Below are 25,963 nucleotides of genomic sequence, written 5' to 3'. Positions count from 1 at the left end.
AAATGACTAAACTGTACACTGGACACAAATCCAGGAGAGGTCATTTACAGGGAGGTGACTAACACTCCAATGAGGGTGTGAGTAAACCAAAACCTTCTCACATTCACTACAGTGATAAGAGTGGGTCCTCAAGAGTATGACTGATAATCATTATTTATCATTCTGCTTTGTTGGAGCATCCAAGAACAAATGCAGTCAGAGTGTATTTGGATAAGATATGAGGAGCGTTTCATACCAACTTCACCCCAGTGGAACGGGTTGATGCTGCCTGTCGTGCAATTGTACACCAATATGCTCTTAGGCCTGCGGGGATAAAGGGGAACAAAATAGAATGCCTGCCATAGAAACCTGAAATAATATTTGCATTTCACAATCACATTATTCATCCAGCTCTACAGATGACAGCTGCAGTGTGTGTGAGACTGACCTGGTGTGTCTCTGGGAGCCTGAGTACCAGGCAGCAGCCAGCGTGGTATTGATGACCACGTCCACAGGTACCAGGTCAGCCACCGCGTTGTTGGACGCTCTCATGGTGCGCAGGATCCCCTTTCCTGCCTATACAGGGCAGAGAAGTGCTAGGTTCATTACCAGGTGATGGGAATGTGGTTTCTCAGGTTATAAATCAGCAGCCTTTGAAATGGTCATGATCGCATTATTGCGATCTGAGCATTTTACATATTGCACTCCAGTATCTCTACTTGCACATTCATCTTCTGCACATCTACCATTTCAGTGTTTAATTGCTATTTTTTAATTACTTCGCCACCATGGCCTATTTACTGCCTTACTTCCCTTATCCTACCTCATTTGCACACACTGTATATAGACTTTTTCTACTGTATTATTGACTATGTGTGTTTATTCCATGTGTAACTGCGTTGTTGTATGTGTCGAACTGCTTTGCTTAATTTTGGCCAGGTCGCAGTTGTAAATGAGAACTTGTTCTCAACTAGCCTACTCGGTTAAATACAGGTGAAATAAAAAAAATATTAAAATACTGAGAACATATTTTTTAAGGTACTTACTGCAATGAATATTCCACTAGGTCCATTGAAATTATCAATCCAGCCCTAAGAGTGAAAAAACATGTTATGAACAGTATACAGAATTGACCACGGTCAGCTACAGTATAGCTACCGCTTAGAAGACAGCCGGCTCAGTATATAGGAAGACTCACTGGGAACGGCTCTTTCCAACTGGCCCCAACTATAGAAGGCCTGATTATTGCCACGTTGAGGTTTCCACACTCCTGCTGGACCAGGTACTCAGCCATGGCCTTGGTGTAGGTGTACGTGTTGGGCCTTTTTCCAATCAGCCCTGGGGTCATCGCTGAGACCAGCTTCTCATCCATCCATCTAACCAACATGAAAACACATTGAAGACAGAGCCACAATAAAAAGGTCCATTATCTGCCATATTGCTCAAATACAAAATATATATTCCCAAGACCACAAACCAAATAAGTCTCTGAAATTCCCTTTCCCCACACACATACTTGTATGTCTCTGAAGAAATTAGCAAATGCCTACTGTAGTACTTAGGGATGGAAAAATTCCTACATAAACAGAACACTGACTTTCACACAACTGGTAACCATGCACCACCTGCAAGAGCAGTCAGAGGCCCCACCTAACATTTAGAGGAAAGCAAATGTCCTTTTAACAGTTCCAATTGCCCTAACACAAATGAGTGAGTGCCACTCAATCAGTAACCAAACTCCATGAAGTTTAAATCAGAGACCGTCCCTGTTTTGGCACAGTTTCAGTCCATGCAGTGAGATATTGAGAGACCCTCAAGGGACAGCTACCAAGCTTATGCATTAGCCACTACAAACTAATCCACAGGATGAAAATAATCTACTTATCTATGATTTCCATTTCATCTCAGTCAAACATGCCAAGCTGTAAATTACTATAATCTCTTGGCTTCCGTTTCTAACAATCGGCAAAGAACTTTACTCACTCTAGGCTGTCGATGAGCTTCTTGTAGTCAACAGGAGGTGGGTAAACCACTTCCTCAATGAGTGTCCGGTCACAGTTGGCGTAGGCTGTTGACACATGGAGGAAAACCTCCAAGTGCTTCATTTTGTGGGCAAGAGCCACCATCTTCTGGGTGGCTAGAACATTCAGCAGCATAGCATCTCTGAAAGAAGGAGAAGAAAGAAAATGTCACAAAACATCATTACAGAAATGTACTCAGTACTTTGTTGAAGCACCTTTGGCAGCGATTACAGCCTTGAGTCTTCTTGGGTATGATGCTACAAGCTTGGCACACCTGTATTTGGGGAGTTTCTCCCATTCTTCTCTGTAGATCCTCTCAAGCTCTGTCAGGTTGGATGGGGAGTGTTGCTGCACAGCTTTTTTCAGGTCTCTCCAGAGATGTTAGATTGGGTTCAAGTCCCCGCACACTGACTCTGTACCGGTGCCCCCTGTATATAGCCTCGTTATTCTTATTGTGTTGTTATTATTAGTTTTTATTTTAGTCTACTTGGTAAATATATTCTTAACTCTTCTTGAACTGCACTGTTGGTTAAGGGCTTGTAAGTAAGCATTTCACGGTAAAGTCTACACTTCCTGTATTCGGTGCATGTGACAAATAAAGTTTGATTTGAAGACCGGGCTCTGGCTGGGCCACTCAAGGACATTCAGAGACTTGTCCCGAAGCCATTGCTGTGTTGTCTTGGCTGTGTGCTTAGTGTCGTTGTCCTGTTGGAAGGTAAACCTTCACCCCAGTCTGAGGTCCTGAGTGCTCCGGAGCAGGTTTTCATCAAGGATCTCTGTACTTTGCTCCGTTCATCTGTCCCTTGATCTTGACAAGTCTCCCAGTCCCTGTCGCTGAAAAATATCCCCACAGCATGATGCTGCCACCACCATGCTGCACCGTAGGGATGGTGCCAGGTTTCCTCCAGATGTGACACTTGGGATTCAGGCCAAAGAGTTCAATGTTCGTTTCATCAGACCAGAGAGTCTTGTTTTCCCTGGTCTGAGAGTCTTTTGGTGCCTTTTGGCAAACTCCAAACGGGCTGTCATGTGCCTTTTACTGAGGAGTGGCTTCCGTCTGGCCACTCTACCATAAAGGCCTGATTGGTGGAGTGCTGCAGAGATGGTTGTCCTTCTAAAAGCTTTTCCCATCTCCACAGAGGAACTCTGGAGCTCTGTCAGAGTGACCATCGGGGTCTTGGTCACCTCCCTGACCAATGCCCTTCTCCCACAGTTGCTCAGTTTGGCCAGGCGGCCAGCTCTAGGAAGAGTTTTGGTGGTTCCAAACTTCTTCCATTTAAGAATGATGGAGGCCACTGTGTTCTTGGGGACCTTCAATGCTGCAGAAATGTTTTGGTACCCTTCCCCAGATCTGTGCCTCGAGACAATCCTGTCTCGGAGCTCTGCGGACAATTCCTTTGACCTTATGGCTTGGTTGTTGCACTGACATGCACTGTCAACTGTGGGAGCTTATATAGACAGGTGTGTGCCTTTCCAAATCATGCCCAATCAATTGAATTTACCACAGGTGGACTCCAATCAAGTTATAGAAACATCTCAAGGATGATCAATGGAAACAGGATGCACCTGAGCTCAACTTCCAGTCTCATAGCAAAAGGACTGAATACTTATGTAAATAAAGTATTTTTTTTATAAATTTGCAATTATGTGGTATTGTGTGTAGATTGATGAATACAATGAACTTAATCAACTTTAGTTAATCAAGTCTAAAGTAACAAAATGTGGAAAAAGTAAAGGGGTAAATACTTTCTGAATGCACTGTGTGTGTGTGTGTGTATGTGTGTATACAGTAGAAGTCAGAAGTTTACATACACCTTAGCCAAATACATTTAAACTCAGTTTTTCACAATTCCTGACTTTTAATCCTAGTAAAAATGTCCCTGTCTTAGGTCAGTTAGCATCACCATTTTATATTAAGAATGTGAAAAATCTGAATAATAGTATAGAGAATGATTTATTTCAGCTTTTATTTCTTTCATCACATTCCCAGTGGGTCAGAAGTTTACATACACTCAATTAGTAGTTGGTAGCATTGCCTTTAAATTGTTTAACATGGGTCAAACGTTTCGGGTAGCCTTCCACAAGCGTCCCACAATAAGTTGGGTGAATTTTGGCCCATTCCTCCTGACAGAGCTGGTGTAACTGAGTCAGGTTTGTAGGCTTCCTTGCTCGCACACGCTTTTTCAGTTCTGCCCACAAATTTTCTATAGGATTGAGGTCAGGGCTTTGTGATGACCACTCCAATACCTTGACTTTGTTGTCCTTAAGCCATTTTGCCACAACTTTAGAAGTATGCTTGGTGTCATTGACCATTTGGAAGACCGATTTGCAACCAAGCTTTAACTTCCTGATTGATGTCTTGAGATGTTGCTTCAAAAAATCCACATAATTTTCCTACCTCATGATGCCATCTATTTTGTGAAGTGCACCAGTCCCTCCTGCAGCAAAGCACCCCCACAACATGATGCTGCCACCCCCGTGCTTCACGGTTGAGATGGTGTTCTTCGGCTTGCACGTCTCCCCCTTTTTCCTCCAAACATGACGATGGTCATTAGGGCCAAACAGTTCTATTTTTGTTTCATCAGACCATAGGACATTTCTCCAAAAAGTACGATCTTTGTCCCCATGTGCAGTTGCAAACTGTAGTTTGGCTTTTTTATGGTGGCTTTGGAGCAGTGGCTTCTTCCTTGCTGAGTGGCCTTTCAGGTTATGTCGATATAGGACTCGTTTTACCGTGGATATAGATACTTTTGTACCTGTTTCCTCCAGCATCTTCACAAGGTCCTTTGCTGTTGTTCTGGGATTGATTTGCAATTTTAACACCAATGTACGTTCATCTCTAGGAGACAGAATGCGTATCCTTCCTGAGCAGTATGACAGCTGCGTGGTCCCATGGTGTTTATACTTGCGTACTATTGTTTGTACAGATGAACATGGTACCTTCAGGCGTTTGGAAATTGCTCCCAAGGATGAATCAGACTTGTGGAGGTTTACAATTTTTGGCAGATTTTTTTTGGGCTGATTTCTTTTGATTTTCCCATGATGTCAAGCAAAGAGGCACTGAGTTTGAAGGTAGGCTTTGACATACATCCACAGGTAAACCTCTAATTGACTGAAATGATGTCAATTAGCCTATCAGAAGCTTCTGAAGCCATGACATAATTTTCTGGAATTTTCCAAGCTGTTTAAAGGCACAGTCAACTTAGTGAACTTCTGACCCACTGGAATTGTGATACAGTTACTTATAAGTGAAATAATCTGTCTGTAAACAATTGTTGGAAAAATGAATTGTGTCATGCACAAAGTAGATCCTAACCGACTTGCCAAAACTATAGTTTGTTAAAACCTGTTGGGGCTAGGGGGCAGTATTGAGAATTTTGAAAAAAATATGTGCCCATTTTTAACTGCCTCCTACACCAACTCAGAAGCTAGAATATGCATATTATTGTTCAGGTTTGGATAGAAAACACTCAGAATTTTCTAAAACTGTTTGAATGGTGTCTGTAAGTATAACAGAACTCATATGGCAGTCAAAACCCTGAGACAAATTCTGACAGGAAGTGGATACCTGATGTGTTGAATTACCTTTAAGCCTATACCATTGAAACACACAGGGGCTTATTAATCGTTGAGCACTTCCTATGGCTTCCACTAGATGTCACCAGTCTTTACAAAGTGGTTTGAGTCTTATACTGTGAGATCTGACCGAACAAGAGCCTTGGAACGGTGGTGGCCGATAAGACTGGCGCGCGAGTTCATGTTGGGTACTCTCGTTTTAAAAGAGAATGCAATCGTCCGCCTTGAATATTATTCATGTTCTGGTTGAAAAAGGCACTAATGATTTATGCTATACAACGTTTGACATGTTTGAACGAACATAAATATTTTTTTCCCCCTCTTTCATGAAGACAAGTCCGGCGGGCGTAGATCATGTGCTAACAACACAGAGCTTTTTGGACATAAATTATGAGCTTTTTCGAACAAAACTACATTTGTTATGGACCTGGGATTCCTGGAAGTGACATCTGATGAAGAGAATCAAAGGTAATGGATTATTTACATAGTATTTTCGATTTTAGATCTCTCCAACATGGCGGTTAGTCTGTATCGCAAAGCGTATTTTTCTGGGCGCAGTGCTCAGATTATTGCAAAGTGTGATTTCCCAGTAAGGTTATTTTTAAATCTGGCAATCCGGTTGCGTTCAAGAGATGTAAATCTATAATTCTTTGAAGGACAATATAATATTTTACCAATGTTTTTGAATAGTAATTATTTAATTTGTTGTGCTGATTTGACTGGCGGTATTGGAGGGAAAAGATTTCCTCAACATCAACGCCATAGTAAAACGCTGTTTTTGGATATAAATATGAACTTGATAGAACAAAAAATGCATGTATTGTCTAACATAATGTCCTAGGAGTGTCATCTGATGGAGATTGTCAAAGGTTAGTGCATAATTTTAGCTGGTTTTCTGCTTTTGGTGACGCGTCTTTGCATTGACAAAACATTACACACAGCTATTTTCAATGTACTGTCCTAACATAATCTAACTTTATGCTTTCGCCGTAAAGCCTTTTTGAAATCGGACAACGTGGTTAGATTAAGGAGATGTTTATCTTTCAAAGGGTGTAAGATAGTTGTATGTTTGAGAAATTTGAATTATGACATTTAATTGTTTTCAAATTTGGCGCTCTTGATATTTCACCTGTTGTTGATAGGGTGTACCAGGGGTGGGACGCTTGCGTCCCACATAGCCCATAGAGGTTAACAAGAAATTTGTGGAGTGGTTGAAAAACAAGTTTTAATGACTCCAACCTAAGTGTATGTAAACTTCTGACTTCAACTGTGTATATATATATATATATATATATATATATATATATATATATATATATATATATATATATATATATATATATATATATATTTATTTATTAAAGCCTAAGCAATAGGTAGGTACGTCCGGAGGGTTAGTAAAAATGTGAGAGTAATTTCCCTGCAGGAAAAGCAAGTGTGAGAGAAGAACCAAGATCACTGTAGATAAATCTGAAATTGCAGCACTGTCCAGCAAGGTTCTGGGAGCAGAAGTGAAACAACGTTCTGTGGAGCAGTATCAGTATCAGGAGAGAAACAATGGCTCACTTTAGAGGCTCATTGAATCGGATGGTTGCAGCACAGTGGAAGACTATGTTGATGCAGTCAGCAAGCATTTCCTGGTCCACTTTGCTCAGGTCCAGTTCTGGCAGGGTGAGGTCACTGTTCACAGCCACTATCTTCTTAGCAAAGTCTGGCTGCTCATCTCGTAACCTGTCAAAAAGCTGAAAAACAAATACAGTTGTACTAGAGTTGTAATACTCCTTCATGCCACTTTCACAGCCAATAAGCTAAAATGAGCCTTCTCAAGGTTTTTTTTAATGAAATCAATGTGTAGGTGGAGGGATGCGTTTTGGTTCGAAAGCACTCCAAGAAAGCAATTCCATTAGTAAGACTTAGGCTTGCCTACATTGTGGTCTTCCATGGCCCAATTGTAAAGACCGTATGGAGTGTGGGCTGTGGAACTACGAAGTTTCCGTAACAAGCAGTCAAGAACTTATGACGCATCACCCCACACAGCCTACAGAGTTTTGGCTACCCCCCTAGAACATTCCTCTTTGGCTACCCCATTAGACCTTTCCCCTTCTCCAGCTCTTCTCACCTTGCAGTTGATCATGTCTGCGATGCGGGCCAGGGGACCGTGGCCCGCTTTGTGCCGGACAAGGACGTACACAGCCTTGACTCCAGGGCAGGACCGCATCAGCTTCTCCAGTAGGACTTTTCCCATAAAGCCTGTGGCCCCTGTGATCAGCACATTCTTCCCCTCATAGTACTCAGGAATGGTCACCATTTTGTCTGTGTGCTCCAACCTTCCTAAACGATGCCACCTGTGGAAGGATTACATCATCGTTAGCCTAGTCACTGAAGATCCTTACTAGCGTGATTGAATTTCAGAAATTACTAGGGCTGTGACCATATCAGTAATTCAATATTTTTCCATGGCAAAAATGAAAACACGACGCAGACCTAACTCTTCAGTCCTTTAAAAACCTGTTGTAAGTAAGATAGTAGTCTATAGCTTGGAAAATAAATTATGTGACTCTGGATGACAACATAATGATGTTCGTTTCCTAAAGAAGTTATTAAATCCGCTTTGTTTCCTTGCCACGATACTAACGAGTATCGCAATACTCGTATTGTCACTAGCAGTTACACGGTCAAATCCACCCCAGTTTGTAGAGGCAAAAACTCCCCTTACCATCTTAACAGTTCACTTTCTAAGCCTATAGCTATCACTTACAGAAGCCAACACATCTTAGGAATTCAGCCACTCCAATGTTGTAAGCAACTTTTATCCTGTCTAATCCACACACTGCCATTAAGATGGCTGCCGAGCTCAAAAGCTTTACTTAAACCTTGCTGAGACGGGTTTCTCATAGGCACAATCTACTACAAGAGGTCTAGAGAGCAGAGTTGAGCACTCTGCAAAGATCCAGTAAAGACAATTGAAACAGCCTAGAGTAGTAGAAAGAAGACTGCTCTACACAACATCACATTTAAATCACTAATACCCAGTTTACCTTGTTACAACACAATAATTTAAACAAGCCTGTGATATATATTTTTTTTAACAACTCTAGTCTTTTCTCTAGTCGTCGGGTGGATGATACGCTGCTGTTGATACAGAACACTACTCAGACAGATAGTGCCTTCAGAAAGTAATCCCACCCCTTGACTTTTTCCGCATTTTGTTGTTACAGCCTACACACAATACCCCCTAATGTCAAAGTAGAATTATGTTTTAAGAAATATTTACAAATAAATGTAAAATTAAAAGCTGAAATTTCTGTAATAATTAATAAAAATTTGCTAAAGTTGTCATGACTGTCCTGTGAGGATCCAAATAGGTCAGATCAGCTTTGCAATAAATAACTTCAACCAGACCCCCCCTCACCCACAGAAGGGGGTAAGGAACTGGTGCGGGTTAACACCTCACACCCTGTTGTAAATCAAGAACAGAACAATCAGACATCCCTCTCCAAATTCACACAAGGAATGTGCTTTGTTTTAAAAATACTTTTCCTGACGTGGGGAATGGTCAGAGGCGACCTAAAATAACACAAATGCCGTTTTGGTTGTTATTTTGAAATGTCATTAAAAAATGTTAAAGGAAATACTGTAACTTGACAAGTATACGTACATGTACGAAGTTTCCATCCTCTGCGATGTGCATGCTATATGAAAAATTATGAAAGTGTTTTTGTTAAGAGAGGGATGTGATTTTAGAAACTGTAAGAGGAAATTGTTTCTATAACTGTGCACAGTAAGTAGTCACCGCCCCCCTTGAGTGAGGTCAGAGAGCGTGTCAACCTGACAGAACCGCCCCTTTTGAACGAACTGTATAAAATGGGTTAATAATTAACATATCAGACCAGAGAGACGTAGAGCTGCAGCTTACGTTTAAAGTGGTTTGAACTCAATCTCAACATGAGGTAGAGACGATAAAGTTACCTCCCGGACAATCACTGGTACGGCTGATTAGCTGTCTTAAGTAAAGTATCTAGAAAAGCGAATTTAAGTGGGACCATTCTACTACTCTTTTCAAACCATTGTATTCCGCTACTCTCATCACCCCACTGGGAACCATCGACAGGGCTGGCCTATCTTCACAGAAGCATCTTCCAGAGCGAATGGAAGTTGAATAAACTATAACTACACGACAAGTCACCGGATATCGGAAGACTGCAGAGGAGAACAACAGAGGAACCAGGGACAATCAGAGCCTTACAAGCGTGCCGCGAAAACGGCAATTCCAAGGAGGACCCGCTCAGAGAGATACAAAGCGAACCAAGGCATTTTCACGTAAATGCATTCATGATTTCTGACTCCAAGTGGACGGCGGTTCGTGTGGAAAGTATAAGTGAGTAGTTTCTAAATGTACCAACGTTAAGTGTCTCTGTCCCTCTCTCTCTCGCTCTCTCACTATGTCTTTCGTAACAAGCAGCCATATTGTTGTCAGTCCGCTAGGGACCTGATTCTTATGTATTAAGTGTGTATGTTTATCCTGTGTAACCATTTAGTTAGCAAGTAAATAAATTAAACCAATTTGTGTAGTACTGAATGACAAGTGAGGCTCAGGTTTTTGCAGATGCAAGGAGGTTTACAACTGTTCAGAATGATGACATGATACGAGGTTATGATTCATAAGTTGACTGTTTATGGATGTAATAGGTAGACCTTTAGAGTTTAATTTGGGAGATGGTAACTCTTTAAAGAACCGCTCTCGTGGTGCCCCAGATCCTAATGAGTTAATTGTTACATGATGAATTTAAAATCGGTAACAATTAAACATATATAGACTGTTTAGATACATAAATCTTCAGATTAATGAAAGTAAAGTCACGACAACGTTGTCATCTATGTTATGGCGATTATTTTAACTGGCTAGCCAGCTAAGTTAACATTAGGTAGCTAGCTAACAAGCTAGAAATGAACCAAAACATTGTTTAGAAAGTAGCTTTTAGATGCTAGATTGAAATAAATATACAAAATTCATTTTTAACGGATGGATTTATTGGAGGCTGCTGATGTCACGCAGCCTGTCGTTTTACTCACAGTTTAGTAAATGGCCTCACATGTGAATCCTTAAAGAAAAAGGTGGGGCTGAGGCTTAACAGGGTGTGAACAATGCCAAATGGGCCAAATGAGCTCTCCAGTATGTGTACCAAAACATTCAAGTGCCATTTTCTCAAAAGTGAGGTTACAAGTTAATCAATTTTCAAAGCAGAATTACTTTCCCATTTTTCTTCAACTGTAGTGTATAATATACAATTGTCTAGCTCCAAGTCTAGTTTTATCCAATGTAAAAAAACACCCTTTTGTTACATAAGATCGAATCGAGCAGGTCGGTCACATTTCGGATTGACTTAACACACGACCACTAATGAGCTGTGGAGCTTCTCAAAGTAATGTTTTCTTCACCTCAAACTGCAAGCAAACAAATTCTGTTTTTACATAAATTGAGAATGGTAATAACTCAATATATTTGAAAAATCTTTCCAGCTCTCTCCTTTTCGATAACCGCTTAGCTTGAAAGGGAACATTTTCATAAAATAGGCCTACAGTGGTTCCTCCTTTAAAAGTTGCGAGCTTACACCGTGGGACTTAGAGATACCCAGCGGCACGGCTTCGTTCCTCCAGACCACCACAAGGGGGAGTTAGAGCACTCATTATGCATTTGGGTCCCAAGGTTTTTATATGACCAATCATATCGAGTGGTTCCAATGATGAATTTGACGCGAGCCACCTGTCCCTGGTGACATTCTTCAGCAAAGGTGGCTGACAAAACATGACGGTGGAAGCAAATGTAAGTAGTTATAACATCATAACAAGTCAAGCAAAAAATGTACAATTGAGAGGAATGTTAATGAATGTAGAGACAAATGTTTGTGCATATTTTGTCATGAAGTTAATTAACAAAAATCACTATTTAGCAAGTCAGCTGAATGTCTAACATTAGCCAGCTAGCTAGTGTTTTGACATGAGAATGAATATATAATTTGTGTTGTTTAATGTTTTAGGGACTCTGGAGAAAACCAGGCTGTTGTCTTGTGAAACAGTGGATGTAAAGTATCTAGCTAGCTAAAGCATTTACTGCAAATTGAATGTACAATTGTGTTAGCTTGCCTTGCTTATATTTGTCCTGCAATACAGCTGAAGTAACATAGCTAGCTAACTATTTATTTGCTTATTGTGTAGTGGAGGATAAAAATAACTATATGCCTATGGATGTGTAGCTAGCTACAGTATGTAGCCAATCTGTGTATGGACCCTAAAACTTTTGGTATGAAAATTAGTTCAGAACCTATGAAACTCAGCTATCATAGTTGTTGTTTTTTATATTATTTATTTTACCATTATTTACCAGGTAGGCCAGTTGAGAACAAGTTCGCATTTACAACTGAGACCTGGCCAAGATAAAGCAAAGCAGTGCGACAAAAACAACAACACAGAGTTACACATAAACAAGCGTACAGTCAATAACACAATATAAAAAAGTACATGTACAGTGTGTGCAAATGCAGTAAGATTAGGGAGGTAAGGCAATAAATAGGCCATAGAGGAGAAATAATTAACATTTTTCATTTAACACTGGAGTGATAGATGTGCAGATGATGATGTGCAAGAAGAGATACTGGGGTGAAAAAGAGCAAAAACTAATAATAATATGGGGATGAGGTAGTTGGGTGTGCTATTTACAGATGGGCTGTATACAGGTGCAGTGATTGGTAAGCTGCTCTGACAGCTGATGCTTAAAGTTAGAGAGGGAGATATACGTCTCCAGCTTCAGAGATTTTTGCAATTTGTTCCAGTCATTGGCAGCAGAGAACTGGAAGGAAAGGCAGCCAAAGGAGGTGTTGGCTGTGGGGATCACCAGTGAAATATACCTGCTGGAGCGTGTTGGTGGGTGTTGCTATGGTGAACAGTAAGCATAGATAAGGTAGGGCTTTACCTAGCAAAGACTTATAGATGACCTGGAGCCAGTGGGTTTGGCGACGAATATGTAGCGAGGGCCAGCCAACGAGAGCATACAGGTCACAGTGGTGGATAGTATATGGGGCTTTGGTGACAAAACGGATGGCACTGTCATAGACTGCATCCAATTTGTTGAGTAGAGTGTTGGAGGCTATTTTGTAAATGACATCACCGAAGTCAAGGATCGATAGGATAGTCAGTTTTATGAGGGTATGTTTGGCAGCATGAGTGAAGAGGAAGCCGATTCTAGATTTAATTTTGGATTGGAGATGCTTAATGTGAGTCTGGAAGGAGAGTTTACAGTCTAACCAGACACCTAGGTATTTGTAGTTGTCCACATATTCTAAGTCAGAACCATCCAGAGTAGTGATGCTAGTCGGGTGGGCAGGTGCGGGCGGCAATCGGTTGAAGAGCATGCATTTAGTTTTACTAGCATTTAAAAGCAGTTTGAGGCCTCGGAAGGAGTGTTGTATGGCATTGAAGCTCTTTTGGAAGTTTGTTAACACAGTGTCCAAAGAAGGGCCAGATGTATACAGAATGGTGTCGTCTGCGTGGAGGTGGATCAGAGAAACACCAGCAGCAAGAGCAACATCATTGATATATACAGAGAAAAGAGTCGGCTCGAGAATTGAACCCTGTGGCATCCCCATATAGATTGCCAGAGGTCCACACAACAGGCCCTCAGATTTGACACACTGAACTCTGTCTGAGAAGTAGTTGGTGAACCAGGCAAGGCAGTCATTTGAGAAACCAAGGCTATTGAGTCTGCCGATAAGAACGCAGTGATTGACAGAGTCGAAAGCCTTGGCCAGGTCGATGAAGACGGCTGCACAGTACTGTCTTTTATCAATGGCAATTATCATATCGTTTAGGACCTTGAGCGTGGCTAAGCTGCAAACATGACCAGCTCGGAAACCAGATTGCATAGTGGAGAAGGTACAGTGGGATTCGAAATGATTAGTGATCTGTTTGTTAACTTGGCTTTTGAAGACTTTAGAAAGGCAGGGCAGGATGGATATACAGTTGAAGTCGGAAGTTTACATACACCTCAGCCAAATACATTTAAACTCAGTTTTTCACAATTCCTGAAAAATCCTCGTAAAAATTCCCTGTCTTAGGTCAGTTAGGATCACACCTTTATTTTATGAATGTGAAATGTCAGCGTAATAGTAGATAAATCATTCCATTTCAGCTTTTATTTCTTTCATCACATTCCCAGTGGGTCAGAAGTTTACATGCACTCAATTAGTAGTTGGTAGCATTGCCTTTAAATTGTTTAACTTGGGTCAAATGTTTCGGGTAGCCGTCCACAAGCGTCCCACAATAAGTTGGGTGAATTTTGGCCCATTCCTCCTGACAGAACTGGTGTAATGGAGTCAGGTGTGTAGGCCTCCTTGCTTGCTCGCACACACTTTTTCAGTTCTGCCTACACATTTTCTATAGGATTGAGGGCAGGGCTTTGTGATGGCCACTCCAATACCTTGACTTTGTTGTCCTTAAGCCATTTTGCCACAACTTTGGAAGTATGCTTGAGGTCATTGTCTATTTGGAAGACCCATTTGCGACCAAGCTTTAACTTCCTGACTGATGTCTTGAGATGTTGCTTCAATATCTCCACATAATTTTCCTCCCTCATGATGCCATCTATTTTGTGAAGTGCACCACAACATGATGCTGCCACCCCCGTGCTTCACGGTTGGGATGGTGTTCTTCGGCTTGCAAGCCTCCCCCTTTTTCCTCCAAACATAATGATGGTCATTATGGCCAAACAGTTCTATTTTTGTTTCATCAGACCAGAGGACATTTCTCCAAAAAGTACGATCTTTGTCCCCATGTGCAGTTGCAAACCGTAGTCTGGCTTTTTTTATGGCGGCTTTGGAGCAGTGGCTTCTTCCTTGCTGAGCTGCCTTTCAGGTTATGACGATATAGGACTCGTTTTACTGTGGATATAGATACTTTTGTACCTGTTTCCTCCAGCATCTTCACAAGGTCCTTTGCTGTTGTTCTGGGATTGATTTGAACTTTTCGCACCAAAGTACGTTCATCTCTAGGAGACAGAATGCGTCTCCTTCCTGAGCGGTATGACAGCTGCGTGGTCCCATGGTGTTTATACTTGCATACTATTGTTTGTACAGATGAACGTGGTATTCAGGCATTTGGAAATTGCTCCCAAGGATGACCCAGACTTGTGGAGGTCTACAATTTTTTTCTGAGGTCTTGGCTGATTTCTTTTGATTTTCCTATGATGTCAAGTGAAGAGGCACTGCGTTTGAAGGTAGGCCTCTAAATACATCCACAGGTACACCTCTAATTGACTCAAATTATGTCAATTAGCCTATCAGAAGCTTCTAAAGCCATGACAATTTTCTGGAATTTTCCAAGCTGTTTAAAAGGCACAGTCAACTTAATGTATGTAAACTTCTGACCCACTGGAATTGTGATACAGTGAATTATAAGTGAAATAATCTGTCTGTAAACAATTGTTGGAAAAATTACTTGTGTCATGCACAAAGTAGATGTCCTAACCAACTAACAAACTACAGTTTGTTAAGAAATTTGTGGAGTGGTTGAAAACAAGTTTTAATGACTCCAACCTAAGTGTATGTAAACTTCCGACTTCAACTGTAGGTCTATAACAGTTTAGGTCTAGAGTGCCTCCCCCTTTGAAGAGGGGGATGACCGCGGCAGCTTTCCAATCTTTGGGGATCTCAGACAATACGAAAGAGAGGTTGAACAGGCTAGTAATAGGGGTTGCAACAATTTTGGCGGATAATTTTAGAAAGAGTGGGTCCAGACTGTCTAGTCCAGATGATTTGTAGGGATCCAGATTTTGCAGCTCTTTCAGAACATCAGCTGTCTGGATTTGGGTGAAGGAGAAGCCGGGGGGGGGGGGGCTTGGGCAAGTTGCTGCAGGGGGTGCATAGCTGTTGGCCGGGGTAGGGGTAGCCAGGTGGAAAGCATGGCCAGCAGTAGAAAAATGCTTATTGAAATAATCAATTATCGTAGATTTATCGGTGGTGACAGTGTTTCCTAGCCTTAGTGCAGTGGGCAGCTGGGAGGAGGTGCTCTTATTCTCCATAGACTTTAGAGTGTCCCAAAACTTTTTGGAGTTAGTGTTACAGGATGCAAATTTCTGTTTGAAAAAGCGGGCCAGGTTGATTAGAAAGGCCTTCTCGCTGAAGTGTTTTAGGGAGCGTTTGACAGTGATGAGGCGTGGTCGTTTGACCGCGGACCCATTACGGAGGCAAGTAATGAGGCAGCGATCGCTGAGATCCTGGTTGAAGACAGCAGTGGTGTATTTAGAGGACAAGTTGGTCAGGATATCTATGAGGGTGCCCATGGTTATGGATTTAGGGTTGTACCTGGTAGGTTCCTTGATCATTTGTGTGAGATTGAGGGCATCTGGCTTAGATTGTAGGACGGCCGGGGTGTTAAACATATCCCAGTTTAGGTCACCTAACAGTACGAACTCTGTAGATGGGGGGGCAATCAATTCACATATGGTGTCCAGGTCACAGCTGGGGGCTGAGGGGGTCTATAACAAGCGGCAACGATGAGACTTTTTTCTGGAAAGGAGGATTTTTAAAAGTAGAAGCTCAAATTGTTTGGGCACAGACCTGAACAGTATGACAGAATTCGACTTCAAGTCAGTATGGCATTAATGAAGCCTATGGATTGAGTAGAATATAATAACTTTATTGTGCCAAGGATGCAAGTCCTATATACAGGTACTGTAGTTATTACCACGCATGAGATCCCCACATTGTAGCCTGTACATTGAATATATTCACTGATCATGTACTCTTCCTTGGTAAATAAAGGTGTGGTTCAGGTATGAATCTGAGACATTCTTTTTCAGTCACGTCCAATACTAGATGTATCAAACTATTCTTTGAATGATGCTGAATGTATTACAATTATACACTTGAACAGTGTTTACCACTCCTGCTCCTGGACATCAATGATTACACATTGTAACTATGCAATAGACTAGAAACATGTAAAGGCTGATTTGTAATTCATATATACACCTATGCATATCCAACTCCCTTCATCTGCATTAATCTGAGGACACAGGATAGGTGTATTATTCCAATGAGAACATTTCAACCAGTGGAGAATGTGAAACGCTTTATTGAAAGTTCACTATCCAGGTGTTATAAATACATGCATTATAAATAGTATAATTGTAATATTATAAATACAAGTTCAATCTGTACTTCAATGCACATATGGTGTGCATTATAAAAAAAGAGGAAGAAAGAGGTGGGGAGAGATGCGTAGAAGACAGAAAAGGAAAGAGGTAAAACAGAGGAGCAGGGAAGACAGCATATGATTATTGAATTACAGTGCTACCCTAATATTCTCCTAGTTCATCACAATTATATAGTGTCTCTTGCGGTGTCTCCTAACCAGCCTTGGGCTCCCAGTCGGCCCGAAGAGAATCTTAAAAGCGGGTGAGGTAGCGATGACAGGAGTGCTTCCTCTCTCACATCAAAACATACCTGCAGATGAGACAGACAGAGAGAGAATAAAAAAAACAGCTTAATCATGCTAACACGGTCAGTCATCATAATCATCAGGAGGTGAAATGCAAAACTGACCTTGGATCATTAACTCTGTGACTACTAGATCTCTATCTGAATTTCAATGTCAAGAATTGCTTTAATAATACTTCCTGTATAATATCCCTTATAACAAATCATGATAGCATTGGATAGATACATGTGTAGCATGTGACAATAGCAGGATGACATAAAAGATAGCGTCACAAATGAATACCACTTGAAGCTTGGTGATGACTTGATCATTTGAATCAACTGTGTAGTGCTAAGGCAAAAACCTGCTCTAGCCAGAATAGCCTACTCTCTCACTTCTGACAGCTGGGCTTGCTATCCTTTCACCCTCCTCCAAAAATACAAATGTTTGCCATTATCAAGAGTGGCACTAGGGCTAAAACAATATCCTACATAGTGTGGGAGGACTGCACCTAAAAAGGCTGGAGACTAACTATAACTAATCGAAGAGCATGCATATGTGCTGACCAAAAGATGAGGAGTCAGTGGTGGAGTTCACTTGATGTTGCAGCACAGCAAGATTCTCAGTAGGCAGTGGGATGTCAGGAACAATGACCCCATTGTCAGTGTTTCCAGATTATCCCCCTGATAAAGCAGGTCCCCCACCTGCTGAATCTGGAATGCACAAAATAACCAATCTGTGTTTATGTTTATGTGTAAATCTTAAAATTAGCAGCTGACATCTTAAGGGTTTTTTAATTAATGCAAGTGAGACAGGTTCCATGTACAACAAGACAGGCAGAGAGGAAGAGAGAGAAAAAAACAGAACAGTTAAATTACCTCTGCTTATGGACACTTTTGCCAGCAATAAAGCTTCCACGGCCTGTTCCTCGGACAGTGAACATACAGTCGTGGCCAAAAGTTGAGAATGACACAAATATTAATTTTCAGTCTGCTGCTTCAGTGTCTTTAGATATTTTTGTCAGATGTTACTATGGAATACTGAAGTATAATTACAAGCATTTCATACGTGTTAAAGGCTTTAATTGACAATTACATGAAGTTGATGCAAAGAGTACAATATTTGCAGGGTTGACCCTTCTTTTTCAAGACCTCTGCCATCCGCCCTGGCATGCTGTCAATTAACTTCTGGGCCACATCCTGACTGATGGCAGCCCATTCTTGCATAATCAATGCTTGGAGTTTGTCAGAATTTGTGGGGTTTTGTTTGTCCACCCACCTCTTCAGAATTGACCACAAGTTCTCAAATGGGATTAAGGTCAGGGGAGTTTCCTGGCCATAGACCCAAAATATTGATGTTTTGTTCCCTAAGCCACTTAGATATCACTTTTGCTCCATAATGCTGGAAAAGGCATTGTTCGTCACCAAACTGTTCCTGGATGGTTGGGAGAAGTTGCTCTCGGAGGATGTGTTGGTACCATTCTTTATTCATGGCTGTGTTCTTAGGAAAAATTGTGAGTGAGCCCACTCCCTTGGCTGAGAAGCAATCCCACACATGAATGGTCTCAGGATGCTTTACTGTTGGCATGACACAGGACTGATGGTAGCGCTCACCTTGTCTTCTCCGGACAAGCTTTTTTCCGGATGCCCCAAACAATCGGAAAGGGGATTCGTCAGAGAAAATGACTTTATCCCAGTCCTCAGCAGTCCAATCCCTGTACCTTTTGCAGAATATCAGTCTGTCCCTGATGTTTTTCCTGGAGAGAAGTGGCTTCTTTGCTGCCCTTCTTGACATCAGGCCATCCTCCAAAAGTCTTCGCCTCACTGTGCGTGCAGATGCACTCACACCTGCCTGCTGCCATTCCTGAGCAAGCTCTGTACTGGTGGGTGCCCGATCCCGCAGCTGAATTAACTTTAGGAGACAGTCCTGGCGCTTGCTGGACTTCCTTGGGCACCCTTCTTCACAACAATTTAACCGCTCTCCTTGAAGTTCTTGATGATCCGATAAATGGTTGATTTAGGTGCAATCTAACTGGCAGCAATATCCTTGCCTGTGAAGCCCTTTTTGTGCAAAGCAATGATGATGGCACGTTTCCTTGCAGGTAACCATGGTTGACAGAGGAAGAACAATGATTCCAAGCACCACCCTCCTTTTGAAGCTTCCAGTCTGTTATTCAAACTCAATCAGCATGACAGAGTGATCTCCAGCCTTGTCCTCGTCAACACTCACACCTGTGTTAACGAGAGAGTCACTGACATGTCAGCTGGTTCTTTTGTGGCAGGGCTGAAATGCAGTAGAAATGTTTTTGGGGGATTCAGGTCATTTGCATGGCAAAGAGGGACTTTGCAATTAATTGCAATTCATCTGATCACTCTTCATAACATTCTGAAGTATATGCAAATTGCAATCATACAAACTGAGGCAGCAGACTTTGTGAAAAATAATATTCGTGTCATTCTCAAAACTTTTGGCCACGACTGTACATCTGGCAATATCTACATTTTAGACACATTGATCAGCTCACACTCTGAAAGTAAATAATAGTTTATTTTTTGTAAATATGAAAATAACAGATATGACCGTTCAATCTAAAGCAACAGATGTCATTTTCAGGATACGTCAATACAGCACAGAAAACACCAGACTGGTATTGTGGTTGTTCATTAGGTGATGGGAAATATGCAATATGCATACAAAATAATATACTTACCTTCCTTGAAAATCCATCTATACCGCCAAAGATGACAATGTATCTTGAAAAAAAAGCATTAGAATTAAAAGTGAAATGTTTAACCTATTAACCTGCTTCACTATTTATGTATTACCAGTTGATGAAGAACTCCAATTTCATACATCATTGAAAATGTGTCTACGAATAAGTAAGAACAAAAAAGTTAAAATAACTTATTAGATTTGATGGAGACATTATACACCTTAGTACCTTATCAATTTATAATTTGTATCAATGTGGACGAGAGACAGGGGAGCAGGAACAGAGTATTTTTGCCGAGCAACGCAACGAAGCTGGATCATTCTGGCAATGATACCTGCACCGTCTACACGCTGCAAAGACTCCCTAACTCTTCACCATTGTACGATGGCCCATTGGTCAAATGAAGTATCAGAGAATTCTAAAGCCCACATGGGGCATCCTTGCCTTTAATGGCCCTGACTTTCTGGTCTAACTCTTCATCTAACATATCCGAATAGCATTCCCTGACAGCTTTTTTACAGAAGGATGAAACACTAACCGTAAGCTAACCGTTACAGTCATGAAATATGATTATATATATATATATCGACTATGAAACAAATAGGACATGGCCTGCTTATGCCATGAAAGAAAGTTAGATGAATTCAACTGAAAATAGCAAAAACAGGCGTTCGTAGCTAAATGTTTTTGGTTAGCTTGAGAATAATAATTGCATGATTTATCATTCTACGGTATGCATGTAATATAGTAGAATGTTATGAACCGACACTGAATCGTAGGAGCTAACTGCTAGCTATGTAACGTTAGAAGTTGGACGGAAGAACGCCCAGTGCTGCTTACCTGAGATGCCATCGTCACACAGTCCTTCGTAGGTGTCCACTATGACTTCCTTCGTGTCGGAAAGAAAGGCTCAGCAGTATTGGTTGTAGCCAAGCTGATACTCAAAACATGGACAAAATGGAGGGTGGTTGACAGCTAAATAAAACTGGAGTTGTGTTTTCAAATACATTTTTTGTTCTCAAAATATTTTTGGGGAACAAAATGCAGTTTTGCGCTCTATTACAAAATATTTCATTGCACTTTTCTTTTTTTTTTTTTACTTTGAAGCCTCGTTTTTGCTTTCAGAACAATTCTTTTTGATTGAAAAAAAAAAATAGAATTTAGCTCTCGACAAAAAGACATCTATTTGTTGCAAGTTGAAGAGGGGGCTAATAGCTGAACAAGACTATTCTTCAGTAAAGATTGAATAGTTTAACAGCCGAGCTAGGTGTGAAACCCCCCCCCCCCCCCGTCCTATCACAGACTAGATTTGCCCTAATGAGCAAGGGGTTAGGAGTTAGAGCACTGATTATGATTTTGGGTCCCAATGGACTACTATGTCTCTAACTGACAATGAATGGGCAATATAAACTGATAATTGTGCACGACTTCAAATGAAACAAGCAGGGAGCAGGTTTCGAACCCTCAACCTTCTTGCCCGAAGTCCAGCACGCTATCGACTGTGCACCAAAAGCATGCTCAAGCCGCAGTCGATAGAGCGCGTCCTCTTGTTGGCTTGCTACTCAATGTAATAAAAGTAATGACTTTTCAAGTTATCTACTCTGATTTCAGAGCACTCTCGTCTGAGTGTACCAGAGCGCAGAATAATGAATTTACAAGCGCTCAACACCCGTTGAATATGGTCTGTGTCAGTAAACATTGGCAAAAATGCGTAATTAAATTGTTCGCAGCAGCACAGTTAGAGTCACCAATAAAATGCTCTGGTTAACACGAAAACTGCCTAACCAGCTCTGCTAGGGCGAGTAAAATGGTCAGAGTGGTCTCATTTGTCTCTAGAAGTAGCTAGCAAGCTAGCCAACGTTAGAATGGCAGTTAAGCACCCAAGCTAAGGCCAGAACGCTCAAATCAACCCTACTCCTCAGCACCAACGTCCAGTGTGTGCTCCGAGAGCGAACCGGTCTGAATTTACCCAGAGGGTTTTTCATTTTTTACGGAATAGAAACACCATAATATTAATCAAATGAATTAAGAAAGTACCAGTCAAAAGTTTGGACACACCTACTCATTCCAGGCCTTTTCTTTATATATTTTTTAAAAACTATTTTCTACATTGTAGAATAATAGTGATGACATCACAACTATGAAATCAGTTAAGAACAAATTCTTATTTACAAAGACAGCCTATTCCTTCCTCACCGTCAGGGAACATCTTGTCCACGTTCCCGACTGGCCACCCCTTATATAGTTTGGTTCCTCTCTAGGTTTCTTCCTAGGTTTTGGCCTTTCTAGGGAGTTTTTCCTAGCCACCGTGCTTCTACATCGGGGGGCTAGGGTCAGTCTGTCACATCTGGAGTATTTCTCATGTCTTATCCGGTGTCCTGTGTGAATTTAAATATGCTCTCTCTAATTCTCTCTTTCTCTCTCTCTCTCAGAGTACCTGAGCCCTAGGACCATGCCTCAGGGCTACCTGGCATGATGACTCCTTGCTGTCCCCAAACCACCTGGCCTCCACCCAGCACAGCCAGAAGAGGACTGGCCACCCCTCATAGCCTGGTTCCTCTCTAGGTTTCTTCCTAGGTTTTGGCCTTTCTAGGGAGTTTTTCCTAGCCACCGTGCTTCTACACCTGCATTGCTTGCTGTTTGGGGTTTTAGGCTGGGTTTCTGTACAGCACTTTGAGATATCAGCTGATGTAAGAAGGGCTATATAAATACATTTGAACCCCGGTCTCCCATCCGGTCCGCACAACACAGGGATTCCTTAGCTAAATAGCCCAGTACTGTACTGCCGACCGTCACGTTGTACAGTGCCATATTTTCCGTTCCATCATTGTTTTTCATGGAATAGAAACACCATAATATTAATCAAGCAAGTACCAGTCCAAAGTTTGGACACCAACTCATTCCAAGCCTTTTCTATATTTTTACTATTTTCTACATTGTAGAATAATAGTGAAGACATCACAACTATGAAATAACACATATGGAATCAGTTAAGAACAAATTCTTATTTACAAGGACAGCCTCCTCCTTCCTCACGGTCGGGGAATTGAATCCCGGTCTCCCGCGTGCCTGCAATATGGAAGACGATTGAATGCTTCTCAAAGATGCCCTCTGGTGGTCAAACTAGCATTAACTTGCATTAACAGAAAAAATAGCTGACAATTAAATGAATTGCCACATTTTGCCGCAGTATGACGTAACTTTTAATTGTGGAACCACTGTACCTGATTCGGGAAACTGATGGCCCATAATATTTTATACAATGTTACAAGTTTGCTAATGCTAGCATCAGCCAGACCCAAGTTAATAGGTTTCAAGTTTGTTGCAGACAGGCCATGTGTAGCCATGGTAGTTTCTTCCTGCAAGCGCAATGTTTTTATGTAAGCTATTTTTACATAGTTGACAAATGGCAATAGAAGTTACTGTTTAGGTTTGTATCATTTAGGTTAATTTTGATTAACCACATGACAATGATTGAGACACGAAGACATTATTATAAATGAAATGAAAGTGTGCATATGAAAACCATAACTGGCACGCAGACCGGTAGAAATGGTAAGATAAATTGGCATTCCACATGAGAAAGGTTGCCGACTCCTCGTGTAGCCTATTACTGGCAACTTCAGGAGAGTAATGGCAGAAAGCCAGTAGGAGGATAGGTCGGGTAAGGTTACGTTTTTTCCCCTTCTGGTTAGCTTGTTCACTGGCTCCCTCGAGTCATGTGTCTTACCTTATTTCATTAAAACAGTGCGCTTCAAGCTCAATGCATAGATTTTATTAAAACATATCTCTATATGGAAAAATACACCTTTAAAAATTTAAACCAATCAATTGGTCGAAAGAACAGACGACTTTCGGTCAACCAAGATGCATGGAATGCTTTACTATAAAGGTACATTTTTAATGGTGAAAATTTGCTCCCCACACTACACTCATGCGCCACCTATGCATAAGCTAGTGATTTTGCTGTTCATTATTAATCTTGTTGACTGAGGAAAATGTAAATGTGGACAGTTATTCTAACATGTTCAAAGTGCACAGTAAGGACACACGTCATTGCATCCTCAATTTGCATGTTCAGTTGAGATTCATTACCATAACCTAAATGTAATTTTTGTCATTCTGAGCACCATAGGTGCTCTAATCAACCCTAATCAAGTTACCCAATGCATGTGGGTCCAGTAATTTTCTCAAATGTCTGGTAAATTAAAATGCTACTGGTCAAATGTCCAGCACCTCATTTTCAGAACTGAAACCCTGCCTGGCCTATAGTGCCGTTTAGCTCAGGTATGGAACAATGGGAAGTTGGGAACCCAGAAACATACACTGTTACTGCATAGTGCCAGATGCAGCCCTTGAGCTCATCTGCACACTGTTAAACCAGTTTTGCATATACTGTAGGTCTACTGTAACTGTACAGCACTGATCAGATGTGCCATGACATGTTTAATGTGCAGGACTGGTTCCCTCTGGACAAAGCAACAGACAGTCTATTATTTACTCTATCAAACCAGTGACAAGTCTGACAGCTGCAAGCTTGTCAAACAGAAGCATTGTCTCCAGCCAAGCTGCAAGGCAGTTGTGGTAAGCAGTGGCATCTTGTCCTCACATTATATATAGGCCTACTGTATGTGTGTGCTTATTATAAACCAAATAAACCATTTGATAAACAAGTGTCACAAGGAGAAACTTCAACTGTAGAGTAAGGACATAAAAAGCCATCAAGAAATCCCTGGTAACTGGTGAGCAACATGTGTAGGCTATTCACTAAAGCACTACGGTGAAAAAACGGATACCCATTCATGGAGGAAGGAATGAACGAAAGCTGGCTCGTCAGGTGGGTATGAGAGAACAGTGTCTAGAACTCCCCAAAAACACTCCCCAAAAGACATGGAGACAGGCTGCTGCGGCTCCATTTACAATGACTGCCGTAATAGTTGTGTGAAATGACAACAAACCTCAAAAGCAATGCGTTACTGTAAGTAAGACCACCTTTGTTGTTTAGAGAAATCTGATGACAAGTCCACCTCAGCAGCTGTGAGTAATTTTGGCTTACTCACAGCAATTACATACAAATGTCAAATGGAAAGGGCTTGCCGTGAGTCATAGGACCAGGCTGGATATCTTGTGACCCTGATTTAAAAGTCAGACAATTTGCCAGTTACAGAACACAAGCTTTAAAATGGCTTACCTCAAATAAGTGTGTCATTCCAGATGAACTTAGATAAAGCAATCTATGAATGTTGTACAGAATTATAACGGGTTTTAATATTGAACAGCGACTTAGGGCTGTGCCACATACAAGAGCCGAAGCTAGATAGCTAGTCAGCCACTAGCTAGCCTTCCAACTTCTCTGGTGTTGTGAGAAATTCCCACTAATTCATAGCTGGCAGCAAAACCAGCACCACTAAAGTAAGAAGAATGTTCAAACTTTCTGAAAAGTATAGACATGAGTGTTAACAAAGCTACAATACTTTCTGGAAATAATTTTGCTAGCTAACGTTACCCCCCTCCCTCCTGCGCATCTTTTCCGTGGCATGCTGTCTGTCGCACGTACTATAGTTAGCAAAAGCTAGCCATTTGCAGTGATCTTTGAACATTTTAAAATGTTACATTTAGCTAATGTAGCGGATTCTAGTGCACAACAAAACCAAATCAGAGAACATAGCATGTGAAATACAGATATACCTGAAATTTCGACGAAGCTGAGTTTTCCTGCGTTAAATCAGAACAGAAGTATCTGCCGGTTGTAAGTGCCGCAACAGCTCAATTTTTGCGGGCTGGGAGAACGGGCGTATTCATTAGGGAAACGGTTTATGATTTAAGAAGAAAGAGCAAAACGAGAGTTTCTATTGGAGAAATTCAGGTAAATCCCTCCCCGTTTGTTCCATTAGCTTCCGTTTAAGAAACGTTTTGTAACAGAATTGCCGTAATGAATAGACCCCAGGAAATATGACGGGTTGCTGGTTGCCAGAGATGTGACGTCAGCATCCACCAAAAGAGTCCACACTGTTGTATTTCACTGTTAGCAACTGCTTTATGGAAATTCATTTTCTTTGACATAAAAAAGAATAATATAAAGTATAGTTTAATTCTAATGATAATTTTTTTTTTTTTAAATCATAGGCCTATCATGATCAAAAATACGTCTGAGGTTTCATTCCATATCAGTCAATTCAATCAAACATATTTTACTTGATAC

The 25,963-nt window shown here is 41.2% G+C and overlaps 1 protein-coding gene across 2 annotated transcripts in view; it reads right to left on the bottom strand.

The window, feature by feature from the left end:
- LOC115197475 (fatty acyl-CoA reductase 1-like) overlaps positions 1–25,640 on the bottom strand; it is a 39,992-nt gene extending 14,352 nt beyond the window's left edge. The window contains exons 1-8 of one of the 2 annotated variants that reach the window (XM_029759040.1): positions 25,450–25,640; positions 7,696–7,921; positions 7,143–7,318; positions 1,963–2,142; positions 1,178–1,355; positions 1,026–1,070; positions 428–555; positions 236–303 (exon numbers count right to left, since the gene is read on the bottom strand). In XM_029759040.1, the coding sequence (XP_029614900.1) occupies positions 236–303; positions 428–555; positions 1,026–1,070; positions 1,178–1,355; positions 1,963–2,142; positions 7,143–7,318; positions 7,696–7,884 (964 nt within the window). In that variant the 5' untranslated portion in view covers positions 7,885–7,921; positions 25,450–25,640. Of the gene's footprint in view, positions 1–235; positions 304–427; positions 556–1,025; positions 1,071–1,177; positions 1,356–1,962; positions 2,143–7,142; positions 7,319–7,695; positions 7,922–25,449 lie in introns of those variants that run through there. The other variant, XM_029759041.1, reaches the window with a different exon arrangement.
- Between the last annotated feature and the right edge of the window lie 323 nt (positions 25,641–25,963).

The sequence above is a fragment of the Salmo trutta genome, chromosome 7 (assembly GCF_901001165.1).
Source record: "Salmo trutta chromosome 7, fSalTru1.1, whole genome shotgun sequence".
Classification (NCBI taxonomy): Eukaryota; Metazoa; Chordata; class Actinopteri; order Salmoniformes; family Salmonidae; genus Salmo; species Salmo trutta.
This window is presented reverse-complemented; position numbering and strand designations above follow the sequence as displayed.